General features: G+C 46.9%; 9 protein-coding genes across 9 annotated transcripts; 4 read left to right on the top strand and 5 right to left on the bottom strand.

The window, feature by feature from the left end:
- Positions 1-3,691: 3,691 nt before the first annotated feature.
- PGRI_083280 (uncharacterized protein) lies at positions 3,692-5,143 on the bottom strand (the record flags this gene model as incomplete). Its single annotated transcript, XM_040796042.1, has 1 exon — positions 3,692-5,143. One exon carries the CDS (start codon positions 5,141-5,143, stop codon positions 3,692-3,694), a length of 1,452 nt encoding a protein of 483 aa, XP_040650580.1.
- Positions 5,144-5,746: 603 nt separating this feature from the next.
- On the top strand, positions 5,747-6,586 carry PGRI_083270 (RibD family protein; the record flags this gene model as incomplete). The annotated part of the gene is made up of 1 exon (XM_040796041.1): positions 5,747-6,586. One exon carries the CDS (start codon positions 5,747-5,749, stop codon positions 6,584-6,586), a length of 840 nt encoding a protein of 279 aa, XP_040650579.1.
- An 851-nt stretch (positions 6,587-7,437) lies between these two features.
- PGRI_083260 (uncharacterized protein) lies at positions 7,438-8,082 on the top strand (the record flags this gene model as incomplete). The annotated part of the gene is made up of 1 exon (XM_040796040.1): positions 7,438-8,082. The coding sequence occupies one exon, from the start codon at positions 7,438-7,440 to the stop codon at positions 8,080-8,082; it is 645 nt and encodes a 214-aa protein (XP_040650578.1).
- Positions 8,083-8,455: 373 nt separating this feature from the next.
- On the bottom strand, positions 8,456-10,000 carry PGRI_083250 (SNG1 family protein; the record flags this gene model as incomplete). The annotated part of the gene is made up of 1 exon (XM_040796039.1): positions 8,456-10,000. One exon carries the CDS (start codon positions 9,998-10,000, stop codon positions 8,456-8,458), a length of 1,545 nt encoding a protein of 514 aa, XP_040650577.1.
- Positions 10,001-11,494: 1,494 nt separating this feature from the next.
- PGRI_083240 (MFS transporter) lies at positions 11,495-13,169 on the top strand (the record flags this gene model as incomplete). The annotated part of the gene is made up of 4 exons (XM_040796038.1): positions 11,495-11,718; positions 11,775-12,158; positions 12,219-12,970; positions 13,024-13,169. The coding sequence occupies 4 exons, from the start codon at positions 11,495-11,497 to the stop codon at positions 13,167-13,169; spliced, it is 1,506 nt and encodes a 501-aa protein (XP_040650576.1).
- Positions 13,170-14,463: 1,294 nt separating this feature from the next.
- Positions 14,464-16,158, bottom strand: PGRI_083230 (Pyridoxal phosphate-dependent transferase, major region, subdomain 1; the record flags this gene model as incomplete). The annotated part of the gene is made up of 6 exons (XM_040796037.1): positions 14,464-14,610; positions 14,666-14,741; positions 15,274-15,515; positions 15,564-15,818; positions 15,872-16,040; positions 16,091-16,158. The coding sequence occupies 6 exons, from the start codon at positions 16,156-16,158 to the stop codon at positions 14,464-14,466; spliced, it is 957 nt and encodes a 318-aa protein (XP_040650575.1).
- Positions 16,159-16,769: 611 nt separating this feature from the next.
- PGRI_083220 (PLP-dependent cysteine synthase family protein) lies at positions 16,770-17,722 on the top strand (the record flags this gene model as incomplete). Its single annotated transcript, XM_040796036.1, has 3 exons — positions 16,770-17,038; positions 17,098-17,212; positions 17,282-17,722. The coding sequence occupies 3 exons, from the start codon at positions 16,770-16,772 to the stop codon at positions 17,720-17,722; spliced, it is 825 nt and encodes a 274-aa protein (XP_040650574.1).
- Positions 17,723-18,150: 428 nt separating this feature from the next.
- PGRI_083210 (DNA-binding domain-containing protein) lies at positions 18,151-18,915 on the bottom strand (the record flags this gene model as incomplete). Its single annotated transcript, XM_040796035.1, has 1 exon — positions 18,151-18,915. The coding sequence occupies one exon, from the start codon at positions 18,913-18,915 to the stop codon at positions 18,151-18,153; it is 765 nt and encodes a 254-aa protein (XP_040650573.1).
- Positions 18,916-21,681: 2,766 nt separating this feature from the next.
- On the bottom strand, positions 21,682-22,899 carry PGRI_083200 (glycosyltransferase; the record flags this gene model as incomplete). Its single annotated transcript, XM_040796034.1, has 1 exon — positions 21,682-22,899. One exon carries the CDS (start codon positions 22,897-22,899, stop codon positions 21,682-21,684), a length of 1,218 nt encoding a protein of 405 aa, XP_040650572.1.
- Positions 22,900-23,193: the final 294 nt, after the last annotated feature.

Here is a 23,193-nt window from a genome sequence, read left to right as displayed (position 1 = left end):
GATATACTATAGTTTTACCGAATTCACAAATAGTAACTTGATGTACACAAAATTGGCAACTTTCACACCTGCATGCCGATAGTTACCCTTTTCGCTCTTTTAAATCAACAACGACGCACCGCCCCCCAAAGTCTCCCGAAATCGCGTGTAGATCGTTTAAAAATACACTGCATATACATTTAGAAAGCATCGCCTAGAAGATATCAGGCTCTGTGGACTCGCTATAGTTAGATCCGACTACATCCGAGTTTGCACTGTTTAGAATATATATAATGAAGTTCAACTCACAGACTCTTGTACTATTTTTATATCCCCTTTCAGCGCTACCCCCAACGCACCAGCATGCGTTTCGTTTGGCTCACCAGTCCTTTGACATACGCTTATATGCACATCTCGTGCACACATCTTCTAATCTTGATCATTCTGGTAGGATTTAAGATCCTGTAATTTAACGGAGGTTCACTCTAGTTGGCTGTGTTGGAATGGCTTTTCTCGTGTGAAGTATTTCGATCATCCGAATCGGGCCTGACGTTAGAAGAGCCGCAAGGAGACTGATTGGTATTTCGCTTAGTGGATGTGATAGCTCGGAATGGCGGTAGGCATCCGACGGTAATACCTGGGATTGCCGTTAGGATTCATGATTGTATGGCAAAGGCACTAGTGGAAAAGGCAGAAAACCAATAGATTCAGGAGGATTCGAAAACACCCCACACTGCAAATGCTGCTTGATCTGAGTATGCTTTTCCAGTAATTTCGACAGCTTGTATAATTGCCGTTCCGACAATAACGAATCCGAGACAGAAAGCCATTGCTAAACCGATCTTTTGTTGCATGGTGATTCCGCTTGCCAGACTATGAGAAGTGGGAGGGACATAACTTTTTTGAATAGTGTTAATTAAAATTTCGCACATAATATGAAGAAGTGGTGTCTGTACCCAACAAGTAAGTCTGTAAGGATATCTACTGCCGTGCTTTACGAAATAGAAATCACAGATCCTGTTTGATAAATTAAGATTGTGCATTTTCCTGGGAGTCGTTACAAACAAAATCCTGGAATCTCGAAAAACAGATTTTCTACCAAACTTGAAATAGTTAGAGGGCGGGTGCAGGTGTATACCGAGGTAATCTAACATCCGATATATGCGAGGGCTGCGAACACAACACTCGGCCACCAGAACCGCCGGTACCGGGGCAGCCCGGTAGATGTCATCCAGACGAGCGCGAGGAGTGAGGCATTTACGCTAGCAAAGTCCGTGGTGGGTATATCTGGTCCTGTTATGCTCAGAACCACATAATAGAGATGCGGTGCCTGGAGAGTCTGTAAAACTGCGTCCGTTATCAAAAAGGGTAAGGCGAGGAGTATAAAGTAGTCATCGGCTAGTAGAAGTTTGACATACACGGTTCGAATAGCGATGCGAACAGATGTTAATAGGATCCCCAATCCTGTTTCAGCCCAGTTGATAGAAATGAGGTTATTCGCTGAGAGTCCAGTTACCACACGCTGGGGGGCAGGAAGTCACGGGACTGACTAGGTCACAAAACTGTATGTACACTGTTGTTCAGTAAGTGACAACAGATGGGACGTTCCGGTATAGCTCATGTTCAGTTTACGATAAAGATTAGCCCTTTAAGGGCTGAACTCACAAGGTGGTGTTCAACTCACTTGTTTATGCAACTGCCATCCAGGAAAGAATGTGATAGGCTACGGTTATTTGAACCACTGTTACATCTGCGTAAGAGAGAACCTGGACTATGGGGCCCTACCAGGCCGGGAAATTACTAGGCGGGGACAGAAGAAGGGCGAACGTAACAGAAACTACTCCATAGATACAGGACTTTAGCAATGGGTCCGATATGGAATAGGAATTTACCGCTTATGCTAGTTCCCATCGGCGAGTACTCTGAGCAACTATCCTCTAATCTCATTCTTGAAAGAATCGAGGTTTGCTTGTGAATGATATCTAGACACGATAGTGTGGCTTTTCAATTGGATAATTAGGGCCCAACGAAGTCATCTAAAGATCTAGGATCTGTAGTCGAAATTTAAATTAAGCCACCTCCCAACAGGTGTTGCAAACGGGATACTGTATGGCCCGCAGAGCGCTACAGGACGTTTGCTTCAAACAGAGCTTTCCTCGAATATTAGATATTATCCCGTTTGGGTTATCCTTCAAGCCATTCTAGTTGGGCACTGACATTTCAAGCCAAGCCCTTCCCCAATCCGGAAAATCGTCAGATTCCACAATATTTGCGCTAATAAGACAACGCATGTATGTGTATGACAGAAGCAGGAAAACTCGCATTTGTTTATGCAGTCAGATCACCCTTCATATAACACCTGCGGGAAAACACCCTGGTTTGAAAGACGTGGTGTTTACCTGTGGTCCCCTTACAATTTCGTTGCGACGGATCCTGCCTTAGCCGAATAGGGCTGTGCTCCCCACTCTGTTTGGCCATCCTCCTCTCTCTCGCTCTCCCTCCCCACTCTCTCTCACACAGAGCCAGGTCCATGCAAGAATGGGTCCTTTTCCTTCCCCCGTCAACCCTTTATACAAGCCTGGTGATGGGTTCAAATCTTGTCTCCAGGAGTTATGCGGATGCGTAAGCCGATTCCGGAAATCCCAACCGGAAACTGCCAAATCTGCATATTCGTCGGTTGCAACTGACTCTCACACTCTAGGAGATCCCTTCTGGTCCTTGCCAAGCACCTTCGATTCCCTCAAAACACCGGTATTAGCAAGGTTGACCCACAATCCTCCAGTGGCTATCTCAATCCTTGTCAGTTCTCTAGTCCGCTGTATGCTATCCAAAGAGGACGGTGTCACTTACCACTAGTTACATCCGTTTGCCGTCAAAATATATCCCAGAAGGCCCGTTGTTGTACAGCAACTTACAGTTATCCTACTGCGGCGGCTATGAACAAGATCCTCAGCAAGTATCAGAAAGCTGTGGACCCACCCTTGCAAGCAATTTACAGATCCAACGGCTCTCCACTCTCCACTTCATACTTATAGGCCCTGTATGCTGTATCCGAACCAGTACGGATCAGCCCCTTTACTGAGCCTTGATATCACGAGTGTTTGGAAAAGCTGAATTGATGAGCCGTGCCACTCTTGGGGACATGGCTGGTGTCGCTGCAGGGAATACTGAGGGGGCTGCATTCAGTGCTGCTGAGCTCTTTGGGAGTGGAAAGGTTCCGTTGTGATGCATCTGACCCTATCACTTATATTAAGGGAGGGGCTATAAGAGCTCTCGACCCACTTCTCGGAAGTTACAAGAATCCCACATGAGGATCCTTTGCGAATTCGCCGGTTTACTAATTGCAGAGGCCGATCCCATCCTCTATGGGCCACGAACTTTCATTTACAAAGTATATGCCTCCAACCCGACTAGAAAAGTCTATTGTATGTACTAATCTAGGTGGGTAGCCAACCACAGACTCGGTATTTGATGGAGACAAATAACGGCCCACTTTGTCCACTGGGCTGTGACGAGTAGTGTCGGATGAGTTGGCATTGAGAATCCTATCGGGATTTTCAATTTGCTACAAGACACATGTCCATCGCTGCACACCGTGTGTTAGACGGCCTGAAAAACAATGATTTATATAAATCTAACCCGAAATGTGTACAAAATGTGTCGTAAACCTCATGTCGATCATTAATTTCTTTCAGACAAGGGACCCCGAGCATCATGGTGACAGCCACTCACTGTACCAATTCCCATCTTTATCGCGATATTTGATGTGACTTTTGGGCTGGAACTTCGAATGATTGGGATGTTCCGCGATGAAAGCTGCGGTCAGACGAGCGGACTCTGGTATTTTCTCCCCTGGTGGAACACCTGTAGACTCAATATCGTAAACACGTTGTAGCAGGACAGCAGCCTCAGCGGTAGAAAACATCCCCTCTCGTCGATTGTATTTTCGGCAGATGGCCAACACCTTCTGGCGAACCGTCCAGTCCCGACATTTGATCCCACAAAACATGAGGGCTCCTAAGAATCCTTCCTTCACCGAAAACAGTGGGTCGGGTAACTGATCGAAGCTACTCAACAACACTTCTGCATTATCAACAATAGCCTGAAAATTATGGAGGACAGTATCCCAATCTGTTTCAGAGCTTGAGAATTTTGTTGAGGCGAGGACAATTTCCATCATCTGGATCTGCGTTTGAAGGACCATAAAGGCACGGAGCTTTGTGGGGCAGGCAGTCTTTTGGTGGAGAACAGTACACTGCTGTACTTGTGTATTAAATCGATGGACCTTGTTTGCAGGGGTGTCCCATGTAAATCCTTGTGACATATTGCTGATCATCGGGTCAAGCGACACGGGGTCACTCAAGATTAATGACCAAGCTTGAACAGACACTAGGAGAGTCGCTTTTGAGAGTTCATCCGCATATGTAGAAATATCGACGAGGTTATCATGGATAAGTTCTAGAAGATAGGGAAAGTCTGCTCCCTTATAATCCTCGAGCCTTGTAGCACTCGCCCAATGGATATGGAGCTGAATAAATGTATGTAATAAAACCGAAGCAACCGGGCTCTTAGAATTCTTCTGCCTCCACTCCCAGAGGAGTTTAGTCCCAGCTCGCAGATGACAGCGAACGGCATCAACATCGCCTTGAAATATAGCGAAGGTAACTAAAACAACGCAAGCCACTAGGACTTTTTCTGTGGTCGAGGGATCTGATTGGTCGTCCTTCATCATAGCCGTGCGGAGACAAGCAATCGCCTTTGTGGATTGCCGAATTGGGAAAATGTCGTTCCGGTCTGAAGCGGGGTTCGCAAATCTACGATGCAAGGCACCGATACCAATCGCTGCATGGCGCACCTCAGGGCAAGATTCACTGACTTGATGAACAAGTACCTGCCAGAATGGGTCGAAGTTATATCCAGCACACTGGCTAGCAGTATATGAACGGAATGAATACAAATAATCCCGTTCCATCCGTGATAAGCCAACTTGACTGCTATCCACCACATGGACCAAACCAGCGGCTTGAGCTTGTTGCTGGCATACATGCACAATGTTTAGAGCACCTCCATTTGTCTTCGCGGTGCGGGCATCTCGGACCTCACGGGTTCTCCTGTCGGGTGGCGCCGCATACCCTTGGCATACACGCCCAGCTCGGATGCACATAAGGCATGCGGGTCGCGTTTCATCACATTTCTTGTGACGAGATCTTCAAACGGGTGTTAGCATAGACCTCCTTATTACCCGGGCGTGATCGTGAGATCCTAGGGCTGATCTCCGCATTGTGTTTACGCGTTGCGGATCCTTTCGGCCACTTAGCACTAGATTCGGGTATACGAGCACTCACTTGCATGTTAAACACCCCGTGCGGACCTTCGATCCACTAGTCCTTTTTCTCTTCTCCCTTTCGCGTATCACCAAGGTTGATTGGCTCCCTGGCGAAAGGGTAGGTGGATCTGACATGATGGGTGTGAAATCAGGATAAACGGTGACACCGAGTGACACCAAGGGACGACAGGAGGATTTGTGGACTTCAGGGGGGGGGGATCGCGTAAAAGCCCCCGCTATTTTAGATGCATGACAGGGATCGTCCGTTGGGGGAGATGCCATTTTGGTCTTTGTCCAATCGTGTGTTGACGATGTTACTAGCTAGTGGGTCATTGCCTATTCAACCTGAGGCACCGCTGCGAACTCACCGCCAAGCCCGAGGTTCTCATCTTCACGTCAACAGCGATTGAATGAACCATTTGTAACCCCGCAACAATCCAGATGTATTCAGCACCTAGAGATGCGCTGGAGTTTCCAGAGTCGGATAGGGGCTTCTTAGAGCCTCATCTGCCGCCTCAGGATGACTCAGCACCTCAATCTGATCTCCCCTTCACAACGCTCACATTCGCGACCTCGCTTGACTCGTCTCTCGCTCTGTCCCCTGGTGCACGAACGGTACTCTCAGGCCCCCAGTCCAAGGCAATGACACATTATCTGCGATCCCGCCATGATGGAATTATCATTGGCGTTGGTACGGCGGTGGCAGATGATCCCGGTCTTAACTGTCGAATCTCAGGAGTCGGAGGTTATGGCAAGGAGGGTCTGGACGGCCAGCCTAGACCGGTCGTGATTGATCCAACAGCCAGATGGGAATTCTCAGGTGATAGCAAGCTGTTCCAACTTTGTAGAGAGGGGCGTGGCCGTGCCCCATGGATCATCACTGCAGTTGAGAAACTGGACCCCGAAAAGCAAGCATTGCTGGAAAGGTACGGCGGAAGATTTATCCCAGTCAAAATGATCAGACTGCATACCGGTGGACATCAAATTGACTGGCGGGACTTGCTCGTCACTCTGAAATCGAATGGTCTCGGAAGTGTCATGGTAGAGGGTGGTGGCCACGTCATCAAATCCCTTCTGAGCCCACATTATATGTCTTTGCTGAATAGCGTCATTGTGACTATTGCTCCCACCTGGCTAGGTGAAGGTGGCGTGGTCGTTTCCCCTGCCAGGCGTTTTGATGAGAGTGGAAATGCCATCTCCGCAGCGAGATTGAAGAATGTCAAATGGTACCCATTTGGGGAAGATGTCGTCCTCTGTGGGCAGGTCAAGCTCTCTGAATAAGAGACCACCTTGGATCTACTTTCCATTAATATTGACAAAGACCACTGCCAAGCGCAGGTTCCTTTGATCTACATGTTCGAAAGGACACCAGGACACCCAGAACAAAACCTGGGGCAACTTAAGGCTATGCCTTATCTTGTAATCGAGCTAGGCAGACTTCAAAACAGGTCATTCCACTGCCTGATCTATTGGGTACTGTTTCTCACCCGCAGACGTACGGTTCACCCCAAATATTCCGTTGATGCCATCGTCCTCTTGAGGCTGGTTTGAAGGTATATTTGCCTGTACAAAAGACTACAGGGTGGCACCTTGTGCTTTGGCAAAGCATCTGATGGAGGACTTGCTAGTGCGATATAAGTAGACTAATTGTGCTCTACCACGGCAATTGACTTGGCCACACCAAATCAAATCTTCCAAAATATCAACACTGAGTGTGTGACAATTGTCGAATTTACACGGCTTTATGCTTCAGGGGATATCATGATAGTCCTAATTCAATTCAAACAATACTGACAACCAAAGCCAACTTGCAAAGTTCACTATTTTGAAATCGATCCAACTTGCACGTTTCGATTGTCTTCTTCGGTCCTATATTTTCTTAGCTCCATTCAAGATCAACAACAATCTTTGTAAGCTCATATTGTGGCACCTCGCATGGCTTCCTTTGTCTACAACAATGGCCTTTGTTTTCGGCGTATAATCGTTTTTGAACCAACACGAAAACCAGTTATAAATATCTTCCCTGTCCACACTAACTTTAGAGCGATCAGGCCATCCCCCATCCTTGACATAGGTAAGTACTATCCACTACACACCTATATTGACGTTTTTAGGACGCTGTTCTACAAACAATGCCACCACTCAACGATAGTCAACAACACGAGCGTATACTCACAACGCTGAAGCGCCGAATCCACGATCTCCGGTCAAACCCTGGGAGCCGCACGCTTGTAATTGCTCGTCTGAACGCGATTTCCTGTCTAGCACGCATCTGCGCACAGTTTGGGAAGGATATTCGTTTCACTCAGCTTTGCGACGTCCTCCAAAGGGGGTTGCCTGGACAAATCGCTCTGCTCAAGAGTGACATAAACAGTAATGTTATAGTTGCAGATGCTCTCGAGCGAATGATCCTTGAATGTTCCTTTCGTCGTTCTGTCTCTGCCGTGGATAGTGACGATGGCAAGGTTGACAGGGTGGCTGACCAGGATGCTAATGTAGATGCTAGTGACCAGGAAAGTGATATGGATTTCAGCGATGATAACTATATTGCACAATTGCTTCTTGGTTCGAAGTGGGCGAAACCGATCGTCGATTTCGACGAAGAGCCGTACGGGGAGATTGAGCTATCTTCCGCTGACGTCAGTGAAGAGGAAAGTGAGATGGACTCTAGTGATGACAACTATGTCGCACGATTGCTTCTTGGCCCGAGCTGGGCTACCCCATTAGCTGATTTCGCGGAGGGGGCATATGGTGGGAAGAAGGAGGCCGGTAAGTGATGATAGATTTACAATAGACCGAAGCGTTCTCTCCATAGGAAAAGCGGTTGGATGGTACCGACATAACTGGCAATTTCTAAAATCCAAGAAGGGAAGAAAATCCATGCAGAAATTTATATCCATTTCAATCAATGCGTATGAACGGTCTGGTTCAAACCGCAATCTAAGTATTTGTAGATCGTCTCTCAATACCTAGGAGAGGACTTTCCTACTTTAGTGAAATTTGAACATTCCGAGTTGATGATTTCGCGAGATGGAAATGTAAAGACATCTGAAAGATTATGTACTCAATAAGATTAATTACATTGCTTTCAACATAGTAACAGATATAGTGTTGATATGACTTCGACCTTCGAGCAAATTGAGGAATTCTTTACTCTCTATAGGCCAACGCAAAAGACGGACCGGTGCTATCTCGGCTGGTACCTGGTCTTTCGGCCCTCGGTCGAGACATCTCACGGTGGATAATGTTGGCTAACTCCGCTTGGTCTTCATCTCTGAGTGTTGTCACCGTGCCTTGTCTTTGTCTTGGCATAGCATCTCCCTCATCCCCGGTGTCCGTTGCGCTACCTTCGGCCTCTTCTGTGGTCTTCTGTCTGACCTGTCGAGCCTCTTGTTGCTCATGGAGCGTGGATTCCACCTGCTCCCGGCAATCCTTCTCTTCCATCTCTTGTTTTACGCATGCGTAATGGGCCCTTCGATAAACACCAATGGTGCTAAGGGCGATACCAAGTACTTCATAGACAAACAGGACAGGCAGCGCGTAATATAGTTTGGGATTGCAGCCAGAAGACCAGATGTCGATGAGTACCTGAAAGACAGAATGTGCAGGTAAAGCAAAGCCCACTCGGTAGAAAGCAGGTGACAGCTCGAATGGGATAAGAATGGAAGTGATGTTCGTGATGATCCACGATATCAGCGCCATCGGTACGTAGGGAGGGGGGAGCCAGATGGTGAAAACGTCTAACACCAAGAAGTTCAAATGCGCAAAGAGCCACAGGACCAGCCAGGTGAGTGCGAACTGGTTTCCGTTCACATTCCAACCACTCCGGAAGGCCCAGATTGCACCGGCTGTAGACATAGACCCGATGACTGTGTAGATTGAAGATATGATCAGACGCACGATGGCGATGCGATGGGGTGACACCGATGTGTAGAGTTTGAATTGAGCGTATAAACCGTTGATAGTACCCAGGTAGAAGAATTCCTGGATCAGGATCAAAATGATAACAAGCGTGTTGTAGATAACTCTTGACCCTTGTGATGTGGGCTGAATATTGTTGTTGGCCAGTGTCCACGGTTCATATAACGCTGAAAGCGCTGCAGAATCAGAGCTGTTGATACTTTGCAGAGACTGGTGCCCGTTGGTCCGCGAATATGTAACACGTGCAGTTTCCGAAAACAATTTCATGCTATCTGCAAGCACCGAGTCCACCACTGTCGGGTAGCGCGCTTCGTTCCACACCATGGTGAGAACATCGTTCTTGTCGTAGGAAGACGCAGCGGATCCACCCGCAAATGCGGCACTCAGTGCGTTTGACGCATTCGCTGTGATGTATAACGCTCCCCAGTATTTGATGTCGCAGACTGCACCTTCGATCGAGCCAGGTACGGGGTAGACGGAGGCAGATTGCTCAATAAAAGTTGGAAAGTGGGGTGCTTTGAGCTTTTGGTACGCTGTGCGGGCTGCATCGCCTATTGCGCCACCATCGTAGTCCACGAACAAAACATTGATGTTGTGGATGTGTCCGGACTGCTGAAAAAGGGACCCGAATATGTAACAGAATAGACCTAGGAACAGAATTTGGAGCACTAGAAGATTGACAGTAGCTGCCTTGAGAACACCCAATCGAAGAGGCCGAACAGATGGGTCATGGATGCTCGGCCGCTGCTCCCGTGCTTTGGGGTAGAACTGCATGTGATCAAATGGAGCGCTGATCTCTGTAGCACCTCGAGAGTGAGAATATGTGTAGGACAAGTCTGTGATGAGCCTTTAAATCTCCGAACAGGCAAGAAAAATTTAGACCAAAATAAGCATCGAATAAGCATTAAGCACCGATGACCGGTGGAGATGTAAGCAGGTCCGCCGAAGGCCGACACGTTGCCGGGAAGCTTGGATGAGATAAGGTATCTTAAGCTCGTAACCTTGCTCTATGTAGGGTCCCTAGTTAGATACCTAGATATTTAACTCAGACTTCAATGACAAACATGTCGTGGATGAAGGAGAAAATTGTCATTGAAGCCTGAATAATCCGGCGGAAAGTCTTATCTTCGGGCGATAGAAACTCCGGGCGGTCTGGGGGCTGAATTGGCACATCTCAACCTCTTGGCCTTTTTCCCCCACGGGTACCGGCCCGCCCGGCATCGCCGAGGTGGGGATTAATCAGCGAGCACGTTTGCTTATCGTAGAATATACAAACAAGCATCAAATATTCATTGGGGAAGTCCCCTGTCCAAAGAATCCGACACGGGATGAGTTTGTCACGAATGAGATAAGCAGCCGCATTGATGACTTGATCAGATCAGGTGGTTGCTAGTTAGCAAAATCGACAATATAACTCGCTTGTTCTATTCGACTTGCATCCTCACCTGTGTCTCAATGTATGTCGCATTTATCTCCCACGCAAACTGCAAGGAAATACTCAAAATGTGTGCACTGTCCCCTACCGAGCTATCGACGCCAATCCGGTCCACTGTCGATCATCCTACCCCCTACTCCGTACTAGCGGTCGCATTTCACACGCACGATAGTCCAACCTCGCCAAGCACTCCGTACAGATATCACCTTCCTTCCATGGTTGTCTCTTTGTTTGAGTGGCCTTCGACCTTCTGCATCCCTGTTTCACAATGGCGGTGAATCTCTTGGTCTATCCGCATAATGGGGTGAAAGAGAGCAATACGCCACTGGCACGCTGGGTTGTTGCCTAGTACCATGATTGCTCAAGTTGCTTCCTTCTTTCATACGCGATTAATGGCCCGGCAACAAGTCAAATATAAATCACAACATCTCAATCACCATTCTAGCTAATCTCGGTTGACCGGGATGTTGAGTAATCAAATGTTCACTAATCCGAATATGCCTCGGGCAAGCAGGTTAGCGCTATGATCTATGGCCAATGACATGCTCGTTGACTGGGGCTGGGAGGTTGGTTCATCCCCAGGCGCCCCCCGCCTTTGTTCCCCAAGAGGCCTTTAAATATTGCTTTTGTGTGATGAACGCGCAGATGCTTGAGGTTATATAACCTCTGCATCTGGCATACAGAAGATTCCGGAGAAGTAATCTGGGATCTCGCAATTCTCGCCTATTACTGGTTTACTCATCATTGCATTCTATCCTTCCCCACAAAAGGACCATTAGCACGATACATACCTGCCAGAGTTTGTCTACTCACATTCCAAGGGTATTCTTAACATGGTCCAAATAGAGCATGGCTCGAAGGTCGATCTAGGCGGCACCATGGAAGCTCTACGATCATCATCTGACGATACTGTGGAAACCGCACTCGGCGCATCTGAAAAGAAACCAGAACAAAATGAACTGTGGAATTGGGATGATGACCCTAGCAATCCTTATAACTGGCCGACAAGTCAAAAGGTTCTACAAGTGATGATGATTGGATGGGCGGCTTTCACAACGTTAGTTAATCCTTCCGCATAATGCGAAACTGACTGGAAATCTGATATTAATCCAGAACTGTGGGAGTATCTATACTATCACCTGCTCACTCGCAGTTCATGGAAGAATTCGAGGTTGGCAGCACGGTCGCTATCTTACCGTTGTCACTCTACGTCTTCGCCTTGGCCCTTGGACCTATTGTTGGAGGGCCTCTTTCCGAAACTGTTGGGAGATACCCAGTCTACATAGGGTCAGTTGGACTGGGTACCTTATTTACCCTAGGTGTAGGGTTTTGTCCCACATTTTCTGGGGTGTGCATTTTACGTTTCTTGGCTGGTTTCTGCTACGCACCGAGTCTGGCAGTTGCGGCCGGGACTCTCAATGAGACCTTTAAGCCCGCGGCGCGCGCTATTCCTTCCGCTATATTTATCCTTACTCCTTTCCTGGGTCCTGGTTTAGGGTGAATATCTTTTCAATCGATATTATTGCTAAAATATCGGTTTTGCTGACTATTTCCAAGGCCTGTCATTGGAAGTTTCATTGTGAATCGGAAAGGATGGCGTTGGACACAGTGGACAATGATCTTCTTCGCCATTCTCACTGGTTTCACGGTCCTACTTTCAAAAGAAACCTTCCACCCTATGATCAAACGTCGTCGTGCCAAGGAACTCGGATTAGAGCTACCCCCATCATCCCCGCTTTCTTCCCAGCTACGCTTATTTGTAACCATTTCCCTCCTCCGCCCCATTCATATGCTCATAACCGAACCCATCGTTGGATTCATTTGCCTTTACATTGCGTGTGAATTTGCGACACTCTTCTCATTCTTCGCAGCCTTCCCATTGATCTTCCAAGGTATCTACCATTTCAACATCGAGGAGTCCGGCCTTGTCTTCTTAGCCATTGTAGTCGGGTGTCTCCTAGGAACAGTGACAGTCATATTATGCAACTTCTTCCTTTACCTCCCCAAAGCTTCAAAGCATCCTGACGGACAAGCACCACCCGAATATCGGCTTTATCCAGCACTAATAGGGAGTGTTGGGCTACCGATCGGTCTGTTCTGGTTTGCATGGACTTCAAGGGCCGATATCTCTTGGGCAAGTCCCATAGTTGCAATCATTGTTTTTGCATGGGGAAATCTATGCGTCTTCGTTAGCACAACGCAATATCTCGTTGATACTTATCATGGTCTTACTGTCGCAAGTGCCATGAGCGCCAATGGTCTCGCGCGATATGGGCTTGGGGCTGTGTTCCCTCTTTTTACCGTTCAAAGTGAGTATTTCCCTTTGGTGACGTTCAAAATACATTCTTACGTGTGTATTCAGTGTACACTAAGCTCGGTGCAGGGTGGGCCTCCAGCTTGCTTGGGTTTATTGCAGTGGGACTTTTGCCTGTTCCATGGGTCTTCTTCAAGAAAGGAAACAAATTGAGATCTTTGAGTAAATATGAAACCGCGGAGAATACTAAGTGATAGCCAGTTCATCCTAATTGTATCACATCACATTCCAATAAGAAAGAAATCAATATTCTACTTCACAAACGTTGAAGGTTCCCGCGCTCTAGCGATCAATACATGTGGACCTGAATTGATCAGCTATTGCCTATACATGGCTGTAGATATTTCCACCGGGCGCTCTATAGGAACATTGTAGAACGTTGCCAAGTGGCCTAGAGACACAAAAGAATCCCTTCCATTACCACTCTCACCATACCCCGAGTAATTCAGTCCTGAAACCTAAGGGCCTCGATAGGAATGGAGCAGCCAGCAGGTTCGCGCTCATTCACGTAGTCGGCTATCCACGGACCCTACCCTCTGCCGTTCCACCATTCAGGTCCTCCAGGAGGTCCACAATAGTATGCAGCTTTCTGTCAGAGTCTCCAACACACTGCTGAACACCATTGTGAACAACATTGATTCCCCGTCCGGCGATGCTGCCAACTCGATTCGAGTTGGGCGCATATACAATAGCTCAGCCACGATCTACAATCGTGGTGCTTCCGTAGGAACAAGAGTTTACTTCCTTCACGTTTACCGTGAAAGCTGTGACGGCTTGGTAGAAGAGAACACAGATATCTCCTCGTTCGGCTGAAACATCATTGCAGGTGAAGGTGTTTGAAACGGAGTAAGTCTCGGACTCAGTGATAGTGAATCCAGCAGATTCAAACGCTGAGTTGACACCAATTCTTATGCTCCACCCCCAGGTAGTTATGTACACTGGTAAAGAATATAATTCATTAGTGATACGACCCCCATAGCTAAGTTTGGTATATGGGAGTAGATAATCACCTTAGTTTATCAAGTAGTAGCCTGGCCGAGGGCGAAGCAAAAGAGGTCGGAGTTTATGAGTATAGCCATGAGAGGAAACAATGCTGTTTATATGGAAAAGAGACACCTCCATTCATGTCAAATCTTGGGGCCAGATTAAGGGGCCGGCGACGAGGTACATGGGCATAGAAAATGTTGACGCGTATAAGGGTATTCCTTTCCTAGCTAGGGGAATAGAACAAAGCTCATGGAGCCATACATTCAGGATTTGCATCATTCCTTCGAGCCATGTAAATTGAGATAATACGAGTGATATCACGGATTCATTTCCGGCTGCGGAGATTGGTGGCTAGGATCGACATAGAGAAATCTTATATTGTTGACTAGTCCTAGAATATTTTGCATTTTTCTTAGGTTAGTATCACCCCAGGTCATCCTTCATATCTTGGTATAAGGTTTTATTGGACTTAGTACATGGCTACTACATCACTATTGCCAATCAACTTTCCACGGCATACTTCGCGGATTCCATTTCAGCAACAGATATCTCAAAGCTTTCGCGGTTTGGGTTTGAAGAGCGGCCGTAAACATAAAAGCCCACAGGAGAGCCGACATGATCTTGAGCAAAGGTCGTGGCGAGGACGATCTAGGTGGGAACTATGTAAGCTTTAGATTGATCTGAATCCACGGGATATACACACAGGTTCCACTAGCGCACCGGTCCCAACATCACGCGGCAGGCCGGAGCGAATAGCACGGGTACCGAATCCTTCCATGCTAAAAACTGTTTAGGGGCAAGGAGATTGGAGGAAAATAAACTTGTGGCAGTGTTCAGATGTAGTGACACAGGCTAGCTTAAAAGGAAAGCTTTGCGAGAGATAATGCACGCTAGTTCCACGAAAGGAAATCTATAAGGCGCGGGTTGTCGGAATGAAAGGAAGATTTATGGAGCTGTCCACAGCGATTTTCAACCCAGCTGGTCCACTAATTCCGTGAAAGGAAATTGATAAGGCGCGAGTTGTCGTAATCAAAGACAATGACAGCAATTGGTAAATCACTTAATCTCTCTGCATGCCTCGAACGTACTGGTATACGCCATATCCACCTGTCTTGGCCACCATGTGTCTATAGCGGATTCCAATAGAGCTTGTATCGTTTCTTTACTGATAGTTTAACATAAATTGACGTAAATTTAATCAATAAGATAGCGCGGAAGTAAATTCTGTATAGTACAAACTACTTTCTAGTGTAAACGCTCAACATATCGGTTCCCTTTCCACTTTCGTACGATCTCTCGGGCTTTATATACCATTTTCTCTCGAATTTCCCGCCTTCTGCTTGTTGATTCGGATTTGAAGGGTGCAAAATTCCATCACCTCCCTCAGACAACAAGTTCCAGTGAACTCCCTGCAGGGGCCATGGTGGACCCAGAAGACTAGGGTCTTTGAAGAGAGGAAATTCCAAACAAACCAAGAGGCCGCCTGGAACCAACAATTCAGCCATACGCGAGGCCCATTGAGCACGCATTGTTGGATGAATAGCACACAAAAACTAAAAGAAGTTAATAAAGTACAAAAGCCTGCAGGGTACATCACTTACTGTGTAGTCATAGATCACATCGAACTTCTCTCCCTTCATAGCGTCTGGTTGGAAGAAATCACCATTAACAAATGATACAGAACCTCTTTCGTATTTGTTTTCCCAAGCAGACCCAAAATTGTACGCTTGTGGCTTGTCGAGTTCGCTGGAAGCATACCCCTCCGCAATAGAAACGCCTTTTTGCGAGATTTCAAGACCAACGACGTCAAACCCATGAAGAGCAAGCATGACTACATCGTAGCCCTTGCCACATCCCTATCCTGATATTAGTCTCGTGTTTCCGTGTATATATGAAAATAGCCGCTTACTGGTACGAAGGCCTTCTTCCGACGGCCATCGGCTGCAATTGGGTTCAAGATCTCCCCTCTTTGCTCTAGAAGATCAATTAAGGCAGGCGAGGGTTTTCCCCTGTCCCACATGTCACTGTTATCAGTGTCCCACAGGTTTGACCACGCATCGTTGTGATTTTCGATCGAACTGCTAGTTGTCAGTGTCTTATATCACACTATACTAACAAGATTATCTACCTTTTTTCGAAATGTTGAATCAGACGAGTCTGATTCACAGGGGTTTGGAGTCGTTCTGGGGTCGTCATTTTAAATTTGCACCTGATTATAACTCTGCATGAGAAAAATATGAAATGAGATCCCGGAGGCTCTAGAGCGTCCTTTTAAAGAGGTTATCAAGATGTGGGGCGATCTACTCGGATTTTTTCTGGGCCGATGACGCACGCCCAATATATTTCCTATTTGGGCAATGCCCCACTTTAATATGTAAGCAACAGCATACCTGGAGGTGCCCAGGCCATGTTAGAGACCCAGCTTATGACTGTCAATGTCGAAAGTGACTGAGACCGATATGGTTAACTTGCTGAAAATTGATAATGCTTGGCGCTGATCGAGCCTTTCCGATTTCCTATTTAGGAAAACTTTGTGAAACATGACTTGCTTGTGTTGGATGATACCATTCCCATGCTTGTTTGCTAGTTTGACTTCAGACTGATTGATTGCTTAGCGGCTATAAATACTCTCCTTTTTTGTAGATTTTACAATCAAGAACTCTCCCTTCTTCGCCTCTCTCTTGCTTAGCATCCCCGACTCTCGTTATTGGAAGCCCTGCCTATTTTGGGCTTCAATTCCCCAGAGAAGCATCTCATCCATACTGTGAATTCAGGTGTATATCCAGAGAGAAATACACGATCTAGCAATGACAGAAACAAATGGCAACGCGGCGCCTTTTCTCGGCCAGCTCAAAACCGATTCAGTCGCAGACTGCATTGGAGCGACGCCATTAGTCCGCCTGAACCGCCTTCCAAAATCACTTGGTATCAAAGCGCAGGTGTATGGAAAACTCGAATACTTTAACGCCGGCGGGTTAGTAAAGGACCGAATCGCGAGGCGCATGGTTTACAAAGCGGAAATGGACGGGAAGATCAAGCCTGGAGATACATTGATTGAGGCTTCGAGCGGCAATACGTGAGTTCTACGATGGTAGTTTGCCTAATTCGTGATACTAATGCTAAATCATTCGATAGTGGAATCGCGATTGCTATGATGGCGGCCGTCAAAGGCTACAAATGTATTATCACGCTGTCAGAGAAGATGTCGCTTGAAAAAGAGCAAATTTTGAAAGCTCTCGGGGCAACCGTTGTTCGTACTCCAGCTGGCGTGGCTATTGAATCCCCCGATTCTATCATCAGCGTGGCACGACGCCTTTAGACAGAGATTCCGAACTCATTCATCTTGAATCAATACACCAACCCTGAGAACCCGGCTGCATATGAATTCGGGACTGCAGAGGAGTTGTGGCATCAGACAGAAGGGCAGGTCGACGTGGTAATTAGCGGAGCTGGTACTGGAGGAACAGTTACAGGCATCGCTAGGGGTTTGAAGAAACATAGCAAGGATATCCTGATCGTGGCGGCAGATCCGCTTGGCTCAATCCTTGCTCAACCTGGTGATCTGAACGATGTGAAAGCGGAATATAAGGTTGAAGGCATCGGATACGACTTTGTGCTAGAGGTCTTGGATCAATCCAAACCAGATCTCTGGATCAAAACCCCTGATCGGGACTCTTTTCAGTATGCACGACGCCTTGTGCGTGAGGAAGGGCTTCTTTGTGGGGGTTCCTCTGGTGCAACAGTTGCCGCATTGGTTTAACTAATTAAGTCTCGGCCTGATCTTAATACGGAAGATAAGCTTTTCGTCCTTATACTGCCCGATAGTCTTCGAAACTATCTCACAAAGTTTGCGAATGACGACTGGATGGCAGAGCATGGTTATAGTGACTTTTGATAGCGGCCGCACTTGAAGGGCAGGATTCTTGGGGCAACTGGTCAGATGTGTTTATTTCTATCCTAGCAGAATCATCGAATTTAGTAAGAGACATTCAAAGCGTTACCAATTCAGTTCGAGCTTGTCGAATAAGGCATTAACGGAAAATATGGAAATGTTGGGAGAAAAGAACCATGTAACAATCGGTAATTTCGGGGCTCGAAAGGCTCCACTCAATAGTATTTGATGAGTTTGATGAGTATAATATTTCCCTACCGGGCGCGACTAGTACCTTCGTGGATTGGATATGATGCTCAAGAGTCATTGGACCTGCGAAACTCTGCAAGGCATTCAGGGCTTTGCCATGCCCAAGGCATCCACGGGTCCTTCTGCGATTCAAGAGTGGGAATACAAGAGCTAGATTGCCCTTGTGGTCCATCGCTACCCGCCATATTCGTTGTCCATGGGAGCGGAAAGGATCCCCCAGGCGACACCCCAGTTGCACCGGGATCTGTAGATGACAAAGGAGGACCTAAACCCATACCATCTTTAAACATTTGCAGCCAGTCAGGATTATCTGCTGCAGTTTGGTTCCAAGGGTCTTCATCGCCATAGACAAAGGACCGTGCTTCTCGCTGAATAGCATCATCAGTGATAGGAACTCCGATCGCCTGCCTCTCCTGTACGAAGCGGATCAAGCGTTCTGTTAACAGTTCAAACGGAGTGGGTTGGGGGTTTCCTTCTTGCAAACAGCGCTCATTCACATCGGCCTGGTGATGAGCAATATTGGTATCTGAGCATCGATTTGAAGCACTAAATGGAAGGATGCCAGTGGATTCAGCGCCAATGAGGTAAGGCGGCATGGCATTCTCAACGGCGAGGGCCACGGCAGGATCGAGACCGCGGCAGCCTTTCCAGTCCTTCATCAAGAAGCCCTCTCGAAAATGGCGTGCAAGGTGGCTATTTCTGTCTGCCCATTTGGTGAAGGTTGCTGCGCAAAAGCCACAGCGTGAATTTATATGTGTCACTGCTGAACTCCATGACTCCACAACGCTGATATTGTTATGTATTCCATGCATTAGGCGCAGATGCTGGAATAGATGATCTTTTCGAAAGAATGTGCGAAGAGGTAGTGGTTTCTCCTGGCATTCCCAGAATCGGTGGTCTCAAGTATGGGTCTCAGATGTGTTCTCTATGTTGCAAAAAACGCATCGCGGCGGAGAATCTCCATCATTATATGTCGGTCCAAAGGGCCCGCAGGTCCAACTTTCCAATGACAAATGCAGGCCCTTCTCATGCCGTACCCAGTCATGCTTTGATTTGAATGTATCTGTACAGAATGTGCACTGGTAAGGCCGTCTCTGCGGTTGCTTCATGGCACGTCCAATAGAGTCAGGAGACTTCTTGCGCTGGCGCCGGCGCCGGCGCCCTGCTGAGACCCCAGCATAAAATAGACCAAACGATCCTGAGTGGTTTGACGAAAAGCTGTGGGCAGATGAAGCTGAGCTTCCTGACCCACTTGACCTTGTAGAGTCGGATGCGGCGACTGAAGCCGTTGAGCGGTGAGACCGTCGATGCCGCTGCCGTTGCGACAAAGATGAATCTTGAGAACTTGGTCTAATTGGGAATGAATCTGAACTTTTCGCACTTGCGATAGACTCCACGATGTCGCTTAGTTGGGCAGCTTCTGTCTCTGGAGGGGAGTTTTTCCAGCGGTCCAATGGGCTTAATTCTAGCTCATTATTGGTCGCTGGATCTAGTAGATAAGGGAATAGTGAATATTGCAAGTCATCATCTGTCAAGCAAGATGAGGGTAGCTCAGAATCAGGCATGGTAGAAATGTATCAAATGTTGTCATTAGCCTCTTGCCATGGTAATAGGATAGACCTCGGAACCCACGTTGCTGACTCATGCACGCCTTTCGATTTACCGCATTAGGAAATGTTGGCCGGATGTCATTTGATTGGCCAATTATACCAGGCCTAACAACTGCTTGGTATCGACCAGCAAATAAAACACATGGTCTTCTCTCCAATGCATTATCTATTCCTGAAGAACTGCTCTTTGTTCCTCTGGCAAGTGGATTAGGAATATGGAACATATATTCTAGTTTCCAATATTTCCCTCCGCCGACCCGAACTAAGCTCTTGAACATGAATAAGCTAAAATGATTGCTTCATATAATTATACTCTACAATAACGTTCGGGCTAGTTGAGTTGGGGTCTTGTGATCATTATCCAATACATCAATGCGCGCTCCAGCTTCCACCAATAATTCAACCGATTTTCGATGCCCGGACCGAGCAGCGTAATGCAGGGCTGTCCAGCCATGAAACCCAGATATGTTAGGATCTGACCCCGTTTTCAAGTAGCAGGGTGATGATTTCTTCATTTCCGTATCGAGCTGCCAATTGTAACGCTATCCACCCGTGAGGTGTAGTCACATCAAGACTTCCTTCGCACCGCGCGAGTATCTCGACGCTGGCAACATAGTTATTGCGAGATGCAATGTGTAAAGGCAGTTCTCCTGCTTCATTTGGTTGCGTCAATGGGGCACCATTCTCTATCAGTCCTTGCATGAAATTTAATCGGCATGATGAAACGGCTCGATGCAGATGAAATTGTCGCTGTTCCAAAATGTCGCGGACAAGGAACTGGTAAATGATAGGCTCGCATAACTTCTGCAGCGTCTGAGATGTTGCTCGTAAATTGAGGAGGCTTTCTTTATCACAAAACTAGAATATACATCAGTCAACACTTGCCAACCGTGTTATAGAAAAGTCGGCGAACATACACTAATCACAATAAGGAGCAGTTCTAAGGGCAGATTCATTCAGCACCAGACTCCAGCTAAAGTTTCGCAAGAGTTCACCTCAGCAAGATTCCTTGCCAGACAGTGGTTTTTAGGATGGATTTTTAAATTCTAATATGTACATATGCGCCTTTGATGTTTCCAATTTAGGTATAATTATTTGGACCGGACCCTTGTGGTCCCGCCTTCGAGGTGTATAGATACCCACCTATGACAAATATCATACCAGCCCCGGATATATTTGCCAAACCCTTCTTGAAGCTAGAAAAATAATAATAATATAAAGGTGGGCTTTGAACAACAATAGGAGCAGCAATTAGGCATGGCATGCCTTGACTAGGCGCTAAGCTCACCTTTAGGGATTAGAATATTTTAGGTGTACGAGCACAGATACATATCTTTAGTTGTGACCAGCATATTGTTCACAAGGTTGTTTCCACCACTAGACCAAAATATGAATCCGTACCTAGTCTAGTTAGTCCATGCTCAACTCGCGAAGGGTTATTGTTGTGGTATCATCCCTGTTGTTTGTTACTACTGCTTGCTAGTCCAGAATTGGGTTTTTTATTTGCTAGTACTTTGCCAGTTTGTTTGCTAGTTCTAAAGATGGGTATAAATACCTTGTTACTCCATCGATTCCATGTACCATATAAGCCTAGCCTCCTTCATCATTTCTCTCTCCATATATACTCGAAAATTGCAATAAATTTATTACTGCCTCAAGCTGAAGAAGACATATTGTCCAAAATCCCCCAACCAATCACAGGCTTATTACAAGAAATTTGCCAACTCATAATACGAAGATAGTGCGGGAAGAACCTCGAAGTCGAGGAGAATGACAAAAGCTGCATGGATCCATAGGGAGAATGCCGGGGGGATTTACACCCAGTACTTAGGTAGATAGTTCGTTACCTGCTACTAGGCACTATATAACGTTTTGCTGGGAGAATATCCTATAGTAGTCTTTCAATATTTGTCTATACTACAACAAACAACATAATATATCTCCATTGTGAAGTGATCGCCTTTATAGTTACATTAGTAACCTCCCAACCTTGGTCGGAGGGATCAAAGTAAGCGATACTGGATCAGGCACATTATCTTGATTCCAGTAAGCAATTCCATGTCGAAGCCAAGCCGCATAAGTCCCAGGTGCAACATCAGACCCAGGATTATCCCGCCACAGCGATCCGAGTGTAACCTTGTTCACCCGCAAAATGAGACCATGAGCAAGCTTGAAGCCAAAGCTGCGCGATAGACATGCCACAACAATATCACGGGCCTTTTTCTGTTTCTCAGACTCGTCTTCTCCCTCCCCAGGTATTGGTAGTGACAACAAATCGAATGCCTCCTGTCCGCTCCAAGCAGTCAACTCATTAATGAGCTGCGACCCTTCCATAAACTCAATCGCATAAAAATGCTTCACACAATATGCAGGACCGTCCCAATTGTCTTCAGCATCAACAAGTCCCATCACTGCAGTAGCCACCTGGCCTTGAATGATGTAGTCGGTCAACAGACGACTAACCTCGGCAGGACCGATGACCGTGCCATCGTCTTCGGTGATTGTAGAATCAACGCTCATTAGAGGAACGCCGCGTAGAAGCGGGCTAGCATGCATTCCATCGGTGCTCGTCTTGCCACCATCAGCATCCCAAAGAGCGAGGAGCAAACGATGACAACGGTCAAAGAGCGCATTGTTTGGCAATGCAGCGAGGAAATAATTGCATAGACTGTAATGACCTTGTCCACTGGGTGTATAGGATAGAACCTCATATGGAGAGTCCGGGTTTCCGATTGTCTCACTCCATAGGGTATCAAGGTCACCAATCTGCATCATGCCTACGTCGGCATAGACTCCTCCATATCGCAGGAGCAGTGGCCAGCGAACAAGGTCTGAAGTGTGTTGTAGCGCGTAAGGTCCGGTGATGGTCTCCTCAGTAAAGGCTCGAGGGAAGAGTGTTGAGTCGGTGACATCCAAGAATTCGGCGATATTGCTTTTTGATCCGGCCAGCCGGTCTATCACTCGTACTGCCCACCCTTGTTTTGTGAATCGGCGATGCCATGCGCGGGCTGTGCGTTGTGTATATGGGTGCATGTTGGCGTAGCCTGAGTGCCAGAAAAACCATATATTTTTGACGCCATTGACCGGTTGCGGATGTAGTAGATCGAAGTCTATGTCGGCGTCGGGGCGGAGATCGAGAAGATTGGAGGGGATGGGGTGCATCCCGGATGGGATAAGGTGGTCCATTGCCGAAGTGGAAGTAGGGGTCGAGGTAATTGATGCTGTATTAGATTCAAACATGGTAAGAATATTTCTTCGGGGGTGATGTTGTCTTTTATAGATATGAAAAGTTTCCATAGAAACAGATTGGCCAATCACGATGTAGTGATAAGTTATGAGCCATTATGAGTCAAGTCGATTGAATTGACCTCGGCATCTACTGTGCCCACTTAGTACTATGCTCGGGCCGTCGTGTTATTCTTCAGGGTTTTATGCATAAATTTGGCTTATTTTGGATTGCAATCTCCATTCAATCTAGTA

The sequence above is a fragment of the Penicillium griseofulvum genome (genome assembly GCF_001561935.1).
Source record: "Penicillium griseofulvum strain PG3 chromosome Unknown contig_10, whole genome shotgun sequence".
NCBI lineage: Eukaryota > Fungi > Ascomycota > Eurotiomycetes > Eurotiales > Aspergillaceae > Penicillium > Penicillium griseofulvum.
This window is presented reverse-complemented; position numbering and strand designations above follow the sequence as displayed.